The sequence below is a fragment of the Psittacula echo genome (assembly GCF_963264785.1).
Source record: "Psittacula echo genome assembly, chromosome: 1".
Lineage (NCBI taxonomy): Eukaryota > Metazoa > Chordata > Aves > Psittaciformes > Psittacidae > Psittacula > Psittacula echo.
Genome location: NC_137735.1, coordinates 77,911,685 through 77,928,120, shown reverse-complemented (window position 1 = coordinate 77,928,120; position 16,436 = coordinate 77,911,685). Strand labels below are relative to the sequence as shown.

At 44.2% G+C, this 16,436-nt stretch overlaps 1 protein-coding gene across 12 annotated transcripts in view; it reads right to left on the bottom strand.

The window, feature by feature from the left end:
- Nucleotides 1-16,401, bottom strand: part of USO1 (USO1 vesicle transport factor) — a 33,585-nt gene extending 17,184 nt beyond the window's left edge. For 4 of the 12 annotated variants that reach the window (XM_080617004.1, XM_080616996.1, XM_080617006.1 and 1 more), the window contains exons 1-9: nt 13,757-16,401; nt 13,409-13,495; nt 13,225-13,289; nt 7,634-7,713; nt 6,464-6,591; nt 3,424-3,526; nt 3,253-3,308; nt 2,574-2,694; nt 688-866 (exon numbers count right to left, since the gene is read on the bottom strand). In XM_080617004.1, coding sequence (XP_080473130.1) covers nt 688-866; nt 2,574-2,694; nt 3,253-3,308; nt 3,424-3,526; nt 6,464-6,591; nt 7,634-7,713; nt 13,225-13,289; nt 13,409-13,495; nt 13,757-13,822 — 885 coding nt within the window. In that variant the 5' untranslated portion in view covers nt 13,823-16,401. The other 8 variants (XM_080617002.1, XM_080617003.1, XM_080617000.1 and 5 more) reach the window with 7 other exon arrangements.
- Nucleotides 16,402-16,436: the final 35 nt, after the last annotated feature.

Below are 16,436 nucleotides of genomic sequence, written 5' to 3'. Positions count from 1 at the left end.
AATTTACCCATTTTAAGTTTGGTCATGAAACAGCATTGCTCCTCAAAATGGAAATAAGAAATAACAACCGAACACCATGTTTACCTCATTGCTACACTGGGCCATTTGATTTTGAGTTCAGTTAAACCCTCTAAAACCTTCAAATTTCTGACTCCATTGCAAACCTTGCAACTATGTGATGAGAAATCAAGCTCTAACTATCCTCCTACTTGACTCACCATTTGTCAGAACTACTTTTCGGAAGGTGACAAATTACCTTCATCATTAACATCCAGCTTCTGCATGAAGTGCCACAGAACAGGAAAACCTTATTCCCATTTTTGGAGGAGCAAGCAGAAGGAAAGATGCCCAAAGATCAGTAATTATGAATCCACAGTGAAGGCAGTTGCTAGAACCAGGTTAATGCATTGCACCCATACATGAACTCATGCATGGGGACTCCTCATATAGAACACCCCCAGTGATCTATTGAAATCACTGTTAAATCTTCAGCTCCCCAATATGCCAGCCATTCCAAATCCACAATTTGGCACTAGTGTTTGTGCTGAAGGCGTACATCTCATGAATGTTGGTATCTTATTCTATCTACAAACACATGGATCTCATAGTTGAGTATTACGTTATACTTACTCTTCACTGCAGAGCTGAAAGTGCTGAAAACAGTGCATAGGAGATGAAGAGTTTTACCTGCAGCATTAGGTGGAGATTAGTTACTTTCTGTGCAGACCACCCACAGTTGTCATCTCCAACCTCAAACCAAGGCTTCATACGCTGAATGTATGAACCTTCCTTGAAAAAATTCTGATTGGAATTATTATTCTTCAACAAGTTTTGCAATAGGAGGAGACAGTCTTCCACTACTATTCCTGGCAAGACAGAAAACGCAAAGAAATAATTAGAATATTACACACAGAAAACTTAACTGGCTTCTCCCCACACTGAGTATGTTCTGGACAGAACAGAGCACATTCTTCTGAACAATTCCATTCTTACCAAACATTAGAATTGGATCAAGAGCTGTGAACCATACACATGAAAAAATAACCAAAGGTCACTCTAAATTCAGTACATCAATGTCAATCCAGCACATTTCTAAAGAAACCATAACTGTGTTTGTTTCAGAAGTCTGAAGCAAAACTGTTATTTCCAAAGAACACACAATTTGTGTGAGTTCATTGGGTAGGGATGGGGAGAAATTCAAAGAAAGCCTCACAACCCTTCATGTCTTGAAGTATACCTACTTCAGAGTAAGGCTACACAACTCTCTCTCTCTATTGTAAGCACTAAACTGAAGTTCCTCTGGAACTGCATCATGATTCAAATGCAGCAATTCTTAGTGGATTAGACATTCATTCTCTTCAATCACCAGCTATATCTTCATCTCCTTTCAAAGCTGCTTTCTCGGTTATTTTGGTGGAGAAGCAATTCTTAGAAATAGCCCTTACAATGAGCCAGTTAAAACTCAACTCCTTGGAGTTCCAACAGGGTTTTTTACCCTCAGGTTTTAATCTGTGCTGAAAAAGCACTATAGGTGCTTATCAAGTATGTCCTCTGTGAAGAGAAAATCCTCAGACAACTTTGTCCATAAAACAACACTAGTAAAGGCACTGGTACTGCTGGGATACCTCCAAATCTTACTCAGTGTGAAGCATAAAGACTTACTCCTTGCACTCCTGAACACACACAAGCAGTTCTGGACTTGGGAGTGGGAGAAAAAAGCGAGACCAGTTTAGTTCTCCCACTCAGCAGAGCTGCAGATGGGAGAAACAGACATGTTGGGGGGGAGGGCGGGGGAGAGAGCAGAGAACTCTGAGCATTTAAGATTTCACATACCAACTCACCTAAAATTATTAACTGCCTCAAAATAGCAGCTTTGAATCAGAGGCTTGCTTAATTCTTCCATGCCAACACACCTGGCATAATTCATCTGGGAGAGAAGCATGAACTGCTCCTGCATCCCACAGAGAAGTCATGGAACAGCAAAATGCCTTGTTACTAACACAGATCCTGTAGTAAACTACAACTGGTGGTAAACTCATGTGTCACTAATAAAAAGCACCTAAATGCTGCATCATTTTTGTTCAGTTTTTTTAATATCCTTTCCCCACAGCTGGTAAATGAGTTGGCAAGGGGCTGATCAGGAAACTGAAGTTATTAGTGAGGCTGAAGAAACTCACCAAGCTGTTATTTCCAGCCACTCCAAGCATCCAAGGATCTCGCAAGAGGAATGCAGATGGTTAACTCAGTAAGTGACAAATCCAGCACACATGTATCTGACACTGCCATTCCAAGTGTACACATTCAGAGACCTCAGCCAAACAAGACCACACAAATTCATGCACAAGTGCTCAGAGACATTAACTGATGTCTTAACTACATATCTCAAGACTAGGTTTCAAAAGATACTCAAACCCTGCCTACTTGTTCAGTCCGGTTTTTGTACTAGCAGGTTGTGTGTTTTGATCCTTCTAGCCACTGACATAGCTACAATAACATACTAACATTAGCCTGTAAACATCATCACCCAATGGTTTGTGCAGAAGCACATGGCTAAGTCTTGGACTTTTCTGTACCTCCATCACTGTTTCCTTCTTCTGTTATGATATCCAGAAGTCTCTCAAAGGCATTCTCAAAGGCAACAATCTTCTGTATGGCTGCGTTACTTTTTGTCAATTGCTGTAACAACAGGACTCCCTTGACAGGTAGGGCAAACAATAAATTAAACTTAATTTTACTAGAACTATATTGCTTTTCACAAGTCACAGCTCTTAGAAGGAAACTAAATCAGCAACAGAATCCTGTCCAGAATCTCTGTACTTCAAAACAGAATCACAATACTGTTAAAAAAGACATTAAGCAGCTATAAAGAAGAAAGAAGGAACTTGTAAAGCACCTCATCTCTTCCGTAATAATCTGAGCATTTTGACAGCTAATCAGGAAAGAGGAAGGACTGCAATTAACCTGACAGAAGGTGAAGAGAAGTATTAGCTAACATACTACAAAAACCCTGCACAAGGGTCAGTGTTTGCATTAAATATCCAGTAATGGTTTGCCTTTGTTATGAGGACTGTAACCTGACATCCAAAGGCCACACAGCTCAGCTGTGGAGTGAAATATCCCCAATTAGTGACCACAATCATTTCTTCTTCACATGTATTTGTTTACCTTAATCCAAATTCTGCACAAGTATAAGCAATTCAGGTGACAGTTACTTTTTATGAAGAGAATAAACCGCCTTTGTTCTGTACTTACATCATTTCGTATAACCTCCCTAGAGTCTGCTAATAAATCCATCAGTCTGGAAACACCTGCAAGAAATGCATACAGAGCAAACATAAAGAGGTTCAGCCCCTCTAGCCCTTTGCCATGATATTTGCAGAGCCTCCAGCTTCAAGTTTATCAGCAAGAAACTACACCACTCACCCATAGGGCTGACAAGAATTATCTGCTGCACTTGAGGTCCTTGCTGCTTTAAAAGAGATGTAAGGAGTTTCACTCCAGGCCAGCGAACATGGAAATCGAATTCCTGCAAAGATGGAAAAGAGGACATCAAGTAATAAATTCCTCAGTATTCATCTTCCTCTTCTAGATCCCAGTTATGAATAGACACCAAACAGATAAGAAATTTCACCTGCTGTCTACTTTCTTTTCCATCCATCCTATCACAGCACTCAGCCAGCAAGTCAAAATACTATCCTGTTCTTTGTATTTTATCATCAGCAACTTGAACACCCAGCAGCTTCCTTTCCTCCCTCTCCTCCAGGGTAGCTTTCCAAGCTGTATCTTCTTTCTAAAAACCAGTCAGCCTGATCCTGCAGGGATCAGCCTGTATTAACCAGAAATCCAAGAGAGAAAGAATAGCAAACTCTTCTGCATCTTCTTCCTATTACAAAAAAGTAGCAGCAGCTTCTCTTAAAACTGGGTCTTGTCAGTTCTTGAGCTTTCTCTTGCTGACGAATCCATGAACAGACTTGACCAAAACCACAAACCTCTGGGCTCCCCATGTCATCTCAAACTCACTCAACTGACCTGTTCATCCAGGTCATCTCCAACCCCACATTCACCATGTCTATGACTACCTCACATTTGACACTAGAAAGCCAAGAGTAAAGCTTTATCCATTAAGGTCATCTCCTGGTACAGCATGATATGTCTCTCAGTATTCCAAGTACGATATTACTACTCACCTCCACAAGAGTCAGCAAGAGTGTGACATTTTCGTGCTGTTTAATGAATATCTCTGTGAACTGACTCCCCAAATCATCAACTTTTGTTAAGTTTTCTTCTATAATAGTAAAAACAATGTATTACAACACATGATTGGAAGAACTTCAGGTCATTGTAATTTTTGTTCTTAAAGTAGGGCCTCCAGAGACAGAAAGGTCTAGAGTCACTGCTATAATGTTCATTACTCTCAAAACAAACACTGACACAAGCTTTACACAAAAGAGAAAAAACTACATTACTCTAAACATGACTTTCATTGAAAGGTATTTTGTTTTAAAAACAGGGGCATCAAAAGGAAAATAATGTTCTTCCCGTTGTTCGCACTTCACTGCAGAGCCACAGCAAAGGCACTGCTGTTCATTTTTTACATCAGGTTGCCCTACAAATCATGCACATGTACATTCATCCTATGCTAGCTGATGGCTAGCAGGCTCAAGAACAGCTTGAAGCATAACGCACAGAAAATACATGGTAAAGCCACTAGATTTCTGACCAAATCTGAAGGTCTGGTTTACTAAAGTGAAGGCAAAACAAGGCTTCTTCCTCCTGATTAAACTGCAGGATTTGCAGCTTTACCAAGGAGTTCCTAACAAACCATTAATAACTGAGCAGACATAGAAAGGGTCAAAGACCACACATAATCTTCCAAGTGTACCTTTTGCCAGGGGCATGGCAAAACAGAGAAATCAAAGGACTCTTCTATAAAAATTTGGTGCTAAGAAAACAATTTTAATTCAACCAACCCAATTCAGACTGTTGTCAATGGTGTTTTGCTACAAGGTATCACTTTATAGTATCTCATGTTTAAGTATTTCCAGCACAGGAAAGGGATATTTGTTTGGCCTTTCAGACATCATAGAATGGTTTGTCAGAGAGTAACTGATCATTGCTCTTGTGCGTGTGTACATATATGTATACAATACATATTTGTATGGTGTCCCTGCCCATGGCAGGGGGGTTGGAACTAGATGATCTTAAGGTCCTTTCCAACCCTAACTATTCTATGATTCTATATTTTGTTCTTGAAACAGGCTTATCAGTAGGTAGCTTATAAGAGGGAGAGAGAAGCAGCACCTATCTGCTGCCCTTTTTTTTAGCGGCAGAAACTAGTAAATACTATCAAAAGATGACAAAAGGGAGGACAGGCTCTGTGCAAAACTAGCCCTGGCACAAATCATCTAGCAGAACATGAGTCCCACAGTGAGCAATCTGAGGCTGAGGAGCTCATTGAGTCTGGCTCACTCCTGGTTTACAGGAGTAAATTAAAACCTCAGGTAAGCCACTGCCACAGAAGTTTGGCTGCTGCACTTGCTACTATAGACTAAGGGGAAACTCAGGTGAGAATGAGATTCAGACTACAGGCACTGCAGCTTGCTGCAAACCAAGGAAAGCCCATAGACCTGCACTTTTTTTCTTTTAAACAGATGCTCAAGTCAAAATATTTCACTTGGAATTTCCCCATGAGCTGTGACTGAGTATCTTTTCCTTTAGCGAGGATCTTACCCAAGTCCTTTAACTCAGCTACAAAGTGCAAGTGTTTGAATTATGGATTACACCTAATCCCAACTCTTGTCCTTGACCAAGTTTCAGGTGCTAAGGCAAAGCCTAAGCAGTACACACAACTCAGCCTCTTACTAGTTTGCTGTAGTTTTTATTTATGCCAAAAGCTCGACTCTAGGTCAGGATATTTAGGATTAACCTAGAAAAGAACCAAATTAAAGTTGTCTTTTTACTTTCCTCTCAATTCTAGCTTTATTTTAATCAGTATTTCTTGTACTGATTTTTTCATTTAAAAAAAGAGAGGAGCCAAGCAGAAAGAAACTGACAAAGGGAAACTGCATCTTCTATTTATATGGATACACCACAGATCTTGCAACCAGATTTTTCCCCATTATTACTCTTTTCATCTACACATTGACAGGGCTCAAATAAAGAGAATAACTTCTATCTACTAAGATTAGCTCTTAATGATTCACTAAGAAGCAGCACTGCAAACTGGAATTTAATCTTAAAATTAACAGATTACATGCTTTGTGATAAAACCAGTTTACAAAAGGAGAACATACACAGTGTTAGTGGGAACTTACGGTAGAAGGGAACGCTGTATTTTAACGTGCACTGCTTAAAAGAGACACTGTGAAGGATGTGATATGCAGTTTATGCCTATGTGCCCAACGTCAGGGCTTCTTGAAAATAGAAGCTCTATTCACAAAAGTTTTGCCCATTAAAATCTTACCAGTTGTGAAGCTGCATGCTTCCATGACATCCTAAACAGGAATTTATCAGTATCACAATCTCTGGAGATCGGCTGGCATTCCAACATGCCCAAATCACCCAAGAAATAAAACTGGGTAGATACTTCAGCTGTAAAGGACATGCAGAAGTTTTCACCAAGCTCTAACACAAGTCCTTACAGTGCCCTTTTTAAACAACAGTGTTACAGGTGTGAGTAGCAATCGTGTCTAAAAGCGCCATATTTATATAAGTAAAGGTTCTTTTACCTTCAGAATCATCTGTCAATGCAGATAAAAGAAAAAGAAACAACAGACAGGTTTACAAGTTGAACAGCTTTCCAAACAGCACAACCAATAGCAGCATAAGCTCAGATTTTCAAGTGGCCACCCTAGCTTTGTACAGCAGCAATTACTCCTTCTGGTAGTTTTCATGAAGGTAGCCAAACTAAACCATCCCAAAACACTTTCTACACCGGCGATCTCACATACATAACTCAAGTTTGTCAATTCTTTGCTCATTCCAAGAAACTGCTAATAATGTGGATTTTCATGTTCATCTACCCAAAAGCAGAATGGAACAAGCCTTTTTATTTGTTGTTGATGTTTTCCTCTTGAAAACTTGGAAAGCAAGTCTACAGCCATTTGGCTTAGAAACAGTTTCCCAGGCTAGCTGTATAGTGTCTACTTCTACATCTAACTGTCTTGGGAAGGACAGGCATAGTCTCTTTCTAAATTGCCACAGTGGACCTGGAAAAGAAGGTTTTCACCCTTGTACACAGCCACCTTATCATAGGCTCCTGAGATCTCTCTCAGTATCACATAGTAGTGTCCCATCTGACAGTAAGTCAGGATTGCCCTTTCCCTATACAAAGAATTACTTTATTCTTTATTTACAAACTAGAAAAAACAATTCATTAGTCTGTTCCAACCTAGCTGCTCTTCATAGAACATAGTTTTTTATATTAATAAGCAAGAGATCCAAGCAAGAGATCCAATACTACTTTAAAGCAACCTGTGTACAACATGATTTTTAGCACTGTCTTAACAGCTGCACAATAACAAAGCAAGTCTCAGCATTAGTAAATCACAGGGCATTACAATTTATGATTTGAACAAAAACACCAAGGGAAGCACCTCCACAGTTAATACAGCTATTGCTACCAAGCACTTACCTTGCTCCTCCTCTTCTAGGTCATTCGATATTACATTGTAGAGAGTGTCCAAGGCATAGCCAATTATTTCAGAATCTGAACTGCAAATAAAAGAACCACTTTTCTTTAATGACTTATTTCCAACTACTCTAACAACACAGGTAGTTCCCTTGGCAGCACGAGATCAAGTGAGGACTGACGGTGACAGACATTTCATAATACCATGTAACCATAAGCTGCCTGGTTCCCGAATGGAGTCAAACTCCCTTTCCCAGTTCCATTCCCTCAGGTGGCCACATCCGGAAAGTCTGGTGATTTAAGGTGACTGCAGAAAGCTTTACTGTCATCATGTCTCCCATTTCCTGAGTCATTCCTTCCAACCTGCTCCCCAAGTATACCAGGAGAAATGTCTCGGAGGGATTCGGACCACATCCCAGAAAGTCACCCAAGGGAGCAGCAGACGAGCTTCAGCACCAACCCAGGAAGGACCCTCCCTGCCACCCCATCAGTGGGAACCAGGGGCTGAAAGCTTGTGCTCCACGTGACTGCAGTAAGTTTGGGATTCTCTCAAACAGGCCAGCTGCCGTGTCACCAACTCGGACTACATCCAGTTATTAAGGGATTTTGAACTTCAGGCACCCCTAGGAAGCTGCTGGGCAGCCAGTCTAACCCTAAAGCATTATTAATACACCTGCTTACACCAAGACTTTTCTCTTAATAAGCCTTGTTTTAAGACAGACCCGTTTCTTCTGCACTATGAAGACCAAGCAATCTGTAAACCCTATGTCACAACACAGTTCAAGAGCTGAAGGGGGATGTAACTGTTTTTGTTCCTTGCTTTATTGCTCATCAACCAGAAAAGTGTGAAAGCACAGCTGGCCAAAAAACTAAAGGAGAATAAAACCTAACATCACAAAGGAAGGCATCTCAAGAGTGCAAAAGAACTCTCCTCACAGCTCTTTACATGTCTTGCCCAAGCATCACAAGAGCACACTGTCAGAACAAGACCTCTCAGTCAAACTTCTAAGTGTTTACTTTCACTGATCTCTAAGGCACACAAAGCAAGGGCCAAAGATCAGCTTGCATGGTAAGAAGCTCTTAGGCAGGTTCAGAGTAAAGGCCTACAAACCAACCTAAGCAGCAATCTTAAAAGCCAAGCCTTAATTGAGACCAGGTATCTCTGCTAGACCACTAAAGATGACAGACCTAGAGCAGTTGTTGCAATCAAGAAAACTGGAGATGCCTCAAGGTGATCCACCAGCTGTGAGAAGACATGGTGGAGCAACTGATACCTGCACTTCTTGTGCCACTAAAGGAAGGGCTTTAGCAAGCTGTCAAAGTGACATCTAACCTAGCTTTCTATGAGTGACACTAAATCAAAAGCTAGAAATCAGGCATCAGTGTAGTTTGTTCTTTGACCTTGGGTTTTGAATTGAATCCTTGTCCTGCTGATGCCCTCCCAGGACACTGGCATTTTTGCTCAGCGTGTCACTCAACTCATACCACCTGCTTTTAATCTAGGCTTTAATGGAAACAAAAGGGGGGGAAATGATCTCCTCTGCCAAACTGTTAGCCAAAGCAGGTAAAGCAAGCTTTTACTCCATGAACACTGTCACATCCAGCAGGTATGCTTGGACTTCCAGCCTGCTTATGCTTTCCCATTACTGACATTTTAGTTCTTCAACACAATACCACAAGGCCTGTGATTTCCTTTTCATGTCAGTGAAAGAATTTCACATCTGAAAAACACATAGAAATTACTTCCTGGAGACTTCAAATGCAAGCTTCAGCCTCGCTTTCTTTTTCCTTTTTTAGGGCCATCACAGCAGCTACAAAAGGACAAGCAAATTTTACACACACGTGGTAAAAGCAGGCCTTGTTTCTCTTGTCACAAGAGGAGCACATCACAGAAGGAGGACAGCAGCATCTTTGCTGTTCACTGCCTTGCTACCATCTGCTGTTCACCACATATAACATTTTTAGCGAATGTTCTGTTCAGACTAAAGCTGTGCAGCTTTGGCTCTGTAGTGAAAAGCAGTCAAAAAATACACTTCCAGCCTCTCACACATCCATAAATGATACAGCCTTTATCCAACACAAAAATCCAGCAGAAACCACTTCAGATATCTTGCGTCCTGGTGCTTTCCTGTGGCACTTGGCCAAAGCATCAGTGTCACACTCCCTGAGCTCACACACAATAGAAGAGACCTAGGGAAGCAAAGGCACCATGTATTGTCCTGCCCAGGTAGGATGCTTCCAAGGTGCTTTTACCTATTCTCCTAACACTACGACATTTCACTGTCCCAGTAGAGACAAGCATCATCTATACTGGAAAGACACACATAGAACAGCGGAATGTTTCTATCATGTCATCAATCACAGCATGCCTAGAGAGGAGGGCATTTTATTACCCCTAAAAACTCAAGTCATGCTACAGCTATGAAAGGGGTAGTGACATTTGTATTACCTCTTACACAAGTTGCAATAAGAAGCATATTACAACACAAAAATTTGGAACTAATAGCACAAAAATGAATGAGGTTTGTGCCTTACAAAAACAATTCTTTCTCCCAGGTTCACGTTAGGTTTCAAACTATTAGAACTGCCATAGTGAAATGCAAAAACCTTGTTCTATCAGTAAAATCAAAGCAGTTAAAGAGCAAGCAGGCTTCCCACTCTGGTACCTCTCTCATACCAACAGTTAAGTGGTACTGGCCGTTTCTGAAGCCAGTGCCCAAATAATCCCTGGTGGGATGTGGCAACATCTAGGCAGTAAGTCAGGAAAAGTCCTCTTACAGATCACAGTTCATACTTCATATTACAAAATAAACATATAGCCTATGAACACTGGTGTGTATAAGAGTCTGGAGCATTTAAAGGCTGACTGAGCAGTTTTGTCTGGCTCCAGGATAGTTGATGCTCATAGCTGAAAAACTAGCGCAAGAAGTCCGCCTTCTACAGAAAAAGTTCAAAGCATTCAGGCAGGAAAGGGAGCTTAAGACAATGTACAAGTGAACTGTGTGTAAACAAGTGGAATGACATGTTCATTTAGAAGTGGTGTATTTCTGTTCCAGGATAAGTAATTCAAAGCAACAGTCTAAGATCTGAGACAGAAATAAGAATAGGATACAAGCGGTGCTCACCATTTCCGCACAGCCAGGCCTTCTCAGACAGCTTTTTTACTCAAGGACTACATAATAAAAGTTGACATAATTCTCAGAAAAGAGCTGTGCTATCCTACTTGACTCAGAAGGTCTTAAAACCAAATGGCTTTTTGATTAGATACTGACTTCACAATGAGCTGCTTTACACTAGGTAATAATCAACTCTTACCAGCAAAGTTGCTTCTATTTTGCATATTACTAACACATATTCCAGCAAGACAAATGCTGCTGAAGATCAGGCAGTTGTGCATCTTGAACTATTCCATTAATCTGGGGTAACTACATAATAGGAAAGCACTTGTTCTGTTCTCACGTTACAGTACTTTGTACACCAGCTCTCCTTTCCACACATGCGCTCAGAACCAAGGAATTCAGAAACCCATGCTTGCTTCTGGCTCCTCCCCATAATTCTTTCCAACCAAACACCTGCAAAAAAGGCTGGAGACCAGATAAAGGCTCACCTGATACAGCCCAACCAAGCTTTGCTTCTACTCAACCAGGAACTAAGAAGGGAATCCCAGTGGATGAGGTTCACATTCTGGTGCACATAAGACACAGCAACTACAGGCATACATCCCAAACAACAGGCAGACAGGTGTGTAACATCTCAACCACCGTAAGATAACAACGATCAGAAGCTTCATGGCCAAAGAGTCACCTCAGGCGCTCAGTCAGCCATCTTCAGGCCAACCTAACATCACTGAAAATACACACTTCCCACTTCCCTAAAGCTAAGCTGCAGAGGAAAACAGGAGTCACTATCTGGACTGCAGCATTCCATTTTCCTGGTCCCTTCACACGTCTAATCAAATTAAACCTTCTCTAATCTTAAAACTTACAGCAACAATCAATGGACAGAACTAGCACACGTGAGTCACTCACATAAATACAGTGACATGTGAGAAGACAACTTAAGTCTGTGATAGACTTCGGTTTCCTCTGGTTGCATTGCTGCTTCTTAGACATAATCCTAAGCAGCTGCAACGCAAAAGGAAAACAGAGGAGGGCAGGAGGAGGAAACGAGCATTTGCCACTTCTACAGAAGGCTTCAGGGCACCCCAGGTAGACACTGAAAGGTGCAAAGATCACACCTGTGGGCACACATGGAACAGCAGGGATGGCACAGCAGCACTCTCCTCTGTCAGACCTCCATCCTCACAGTTCAGCAAGCCCCTCAGCTGAGCCTGCCACTCATTTACCAATCACTTATTCTGATGAGCTGGCTGTGGTCTGTATTCCTGAAACTAAAAGTCCCCAAAGCCTTACCTCTACAGCCACTGACACCAAATAGCGCACTCACACCACATGTAACACACAGCTGAACTGACCAGACATGTAACCTTCCCTTTCATCACCTGCATCCTACAAGCCAGACATTCATTTTTAACTGCCCAACCAATGGAAAGGAAGTGACAGAACTTACCTAGACACCAGCCCTGCACTTCTTCACATCTGGCATAACTGGCCAGGCAAGGAAGGACACCACCAGCAGCCTTTGGCTGAGCACAGCAGAGCTTCTTCACATATGTATCTTAAGCAAAGCAAGATGCCTCCTTCCAGATACTGAACTGCTGCTTTCCCAATTCTCCTTTGTCTCAGCACTAGGAGACACCCTCCTACTTCCCATGTGCTCACATGTAACTATGCCACATATGCCCTTATGACTCGCCTTCTATGTATGTATTTACGACCTTCATGTTCAAATGCAGGCTAAAAGACCTTCACACAACACTCACCTACCGAAACACCAGGAACACGCGCTATTTGAACTTTTAATCACCACAAACAAGTTCCAAGTTACAACATGTGGTTATCAACAAGTACACCAATCCAGTCAATTGCAGGAAAAGATGGACAGCAAAGTTGGGTTTTTTTTTCAGGCACTGGATTGCATAGAACTACACTGTGGTCCACATGAAGGATTTAAACTACTGTCATTTGGCTTACCAGCAACCAGCTTTTGTATTCACTTGAGTACTTCAAATTAAATGCCTGCATTACTCCACATGACAGGACTATTCTATCAGTTCACTGGATGACACACACTTGAGAAAACACATTTGCTGCCTTCACTCTTCTGCTCTTAATCCTGGCTAGTTCACCTTGTGCCCAGTAGCAAGCTGATTCATGTTATGTCAAATCCTGTGTTTAATGAACACTCTTATTTTGAGTTCCCTTTTTCACAGGAGTGGAAAAAGACCACTAAGGAACAGTGAGATACACTAAAGGTATCACCTTTACTCTGGAACTGGTCTTTCAGTCCCTCATCTGAGTTCCTGGAATTCAGTTCTTTTCACCTCGAAACAGGCTCTAATTACTATCATAAAAGAAGCCTCCCTGATGGATGAGTAGTTGGAACCCCAGCTTCATTAGTACAGCCAGGAAAAGCAGTATTTGTGGGTTATGAGCTGGGGGGGGGGCTGCCAGCAAAGGCAGTGACATGCTTACCGGTCTGTCTGGAGAACGTGGATGAGATGTTCCATTGCCTGCGTGCCCACCTCCAACCGGTACTTCTGTTTGGAGAAAAACTGAGTAGTTAGTGGTCTAGCCTAAAGTCCAAACGTGGCTTTGAAAAAACTCATCACAATACTACTACAAACCCCCTTGGCTCTTCAGGACACCGGGCGCTTACCTTGGATAAAGATTTAAGAGCACGGACGGCATCCCTTCGGTCATCCAGTAACGTGGAAGAAGCTACACGGTCACACAGCTTCTGGATCTGAAAACGCACCGGGCGCAGGTGAACACAGACAAGGTCCCACTACCACAGCCCGGCTTGTCACCGCCCGGGAGAGCTGCCGAATCCCACACAGATCCACGACTCCCGCTCCCCGCGCAGGCAGCTGTCACGGCCCGGCCCGGCCTCGTCCCGAACCGCCAGCGCAAGCAGCAGGGAGGAACCCCGCGGCCGCTGGCTCCCAGGGCGACCCCGTTCCTCCCGCCCGGCCAGGCCCCGTCGGGCCGCGCGCGCCCCGCTCACCGTTTCGGCACCGGAGGGCTGTGGCCCGGCGCTGGGGCCGCCCATGACGCCCCACAAGAAGCTCATGGCGGGGCGGCTCGGCCCGCGGAGCCCGGCCCGCTGCCCCCCTGCCCCAAGCCCACTGCTCTGCACAATCCGTCAACGCTGCCCCCGCGGCGGAAGCAGTCAGCGCGCCTGCGCCGAGACGTGGCGGCGGCGACGTGGCCCGCCGGAGGGCGGGCGGGGCCGGCCGGCTGCTGCCACTGGTCACGGCCGGGCCCCTCCCCGCACCACAGCGGGTGTCGGTGCGGTTCCGGGACCCCGCCCCGCCGGCCGTCGCAGACCAAACTCGTCCGCCCCGTAATTGCTAGCTTTATTAGGCCTTTGAAGTAGAACAGTAGGAAGTTCAGCCTTCCCTCCCCGAGTCACCCCAGCTGACAGCGCGCTCTGCCGTCACTGCTTGCTTTCTCAGTAGGGGGAAAAATGAGCAATAGTGTGAACACCAGGGCACCTCGCACAGAGTTCTGTATTTCTCTGAGACCAAGCAACTGATCCGCAGGGGCTGAGGGCATGAACCTGCCTCAAAACTACCCCTGTAACCCATCTACGCTCGGCATTTCAGGGTGTGTCTGTCCAAAACAACCCCAAGACAAACCCTAAGGCTTTGAAATCAGAAACAGTCCTAGAGCAGAGGACTAAGCAGCTATGTTTTTTTTCAGAGGCTGAACTGCTGCAGCACTCACTGCTCCTGCTCACGGACCACAGCCACGAACTCCCAGCAGTCCAACTGGCCCAGCCCTCCTCACAGAGACCCACAGGATTTTCAGCTTGGCACAGTCTTTTTCTCCTTTTCTTTCCTTTCCTTTTCCATCCATATCAAATTACAGCCAAATTTATAGCAACAACAGCAAATTAAGCCAGAAATTGTGACAGAAAGTCACTCACCTGACTCAGGACTAAAACCATTTTATTCCATTCCAGGGAGAAAACCCCTCTCGCACTGTGATTTAAATTAGGAGCTTTGGGAATTTTATTTTCCCTATTAACTAAACAATGAAATCAATATTTTAAATTAAAATACATAATTGAAAAGTAATAGTTTTCTCTTTCCATGTTCAAAAGCTATTCGTTTCCTCTCCCATATAACAACAGACATAAAAAAAAAATCTCTAAAAAGATGAGCAATCACAGCAGTCATTGCAGAACAGGCTTTTGTCGGACCATTGTTCATTTCTAACTGGATTTCTTGTCACATCAACAACACAGCCCTCAGCACTTCATCCTTCAGCAGCTGCAGCAAACCCTTCAACCTAATTAAATGAAGATGCAGAGCAATCACATCACGTCTCTGCAACACCTCAGCCACTGCAAACTCAGCTCTCCACTGCCTTGCTTTCCCTCTTTGACAGAAGCACCCTTGCTACGCAGCTGCCTTCTCCCCAGCATGACCTCCCATAACAGGCCAGAAGACCCAGAGTTTGAACCCCCATCCACAAAGCACAGAGTGCCACCAGGAGCCTGCTGGGATTCTCCCTCTCCCCTGACCCTGGTTTTCCCCACACAGACACCACCTACCAGCCAGCCAGAAGGGTTCCTACCTCACTGCACAACCTTCATTGAGGTTTACTGGCCAAATAACTAGATGCAATCATAGCCAAGTCCCACTCGGTGAGCGCCAGCAGGGGCAAGCCAGCCACAGTTGCAGCACACACACCTAATGCTGACTTCGTGCCAGCTACCCGACAGCACAGAACCTGGAGTGGCCCAATAAGAGAGACACGGGTTGTTTGTTGACGGAAAGATCTCCTAAACCAAGAAGCCTTGGACACCATAAGGGTTAAGGAACGCTTTCCTTTCCCAGCAGGGAGCGCTGAAGGGACTTGCCTCGCTGGGCAAGTACAGACACGTAGCAGAACTCATAGGCAATGCTCAAGTGGGGCATGAGGAGGAAAACCAAGTTTTTTCCACAGAGTTCTTTACTCCAAAGTACTTTGTATATCCATCCTGACCTGTACAGCCTCAGGGACAGAAAGTGATTTCCTTCTGAGAAAGACATTTGAGGCACCACAACTGCTAAAGACATCTGAGGTGGGGATGCCAGAGTTTGCGCAAACATGGAGTTTGGAAACATGATACACGCCAAAGTCCAGCTCCTGCCATTATGGGGAGGGACTGTTTGATTTTTGACCAACAACTATTGATTACTTCAGGCCTCAGCATAACTCCGAAGACTGCTCTGGTTCAGTGAGGCGCTCTGAAGCTCCGAGTTACACGTGAGGGAAACTCCACACTAAGACATCCGCATTACACCAACACTGACCATCCTCGCTTTTTAGGTGGCTGGAGCACACCCCGAAGCAGGACACCATCCCGGGTGAGCAGAAGCCACGCTGCGGCAGCGGAAGGAGCCAGAACCTCTGTAACGCCCCACACCGAGCTCGCCGACAACCCCCGTCCAAAGACCCCCGCGGCCTGCCCCGCTCTTTTCCGAGGACAGCTGGCCACACAACAGTTCTTCCCACAGCAGGAGGAGGAGGACAACAAAGACCCCGGGAGTTCCGTGACCTCCAGGTGCGCGACAAGACAACGCGTATCCTCCGCTCGTTGCTGCTAGCGTCACAACCCTCCTCCGCGACGCGCCGCAGACGGGCGAGAACACAGCGCTCCCGTAGACATCACCACACCAGGGCGGCCGGGATTG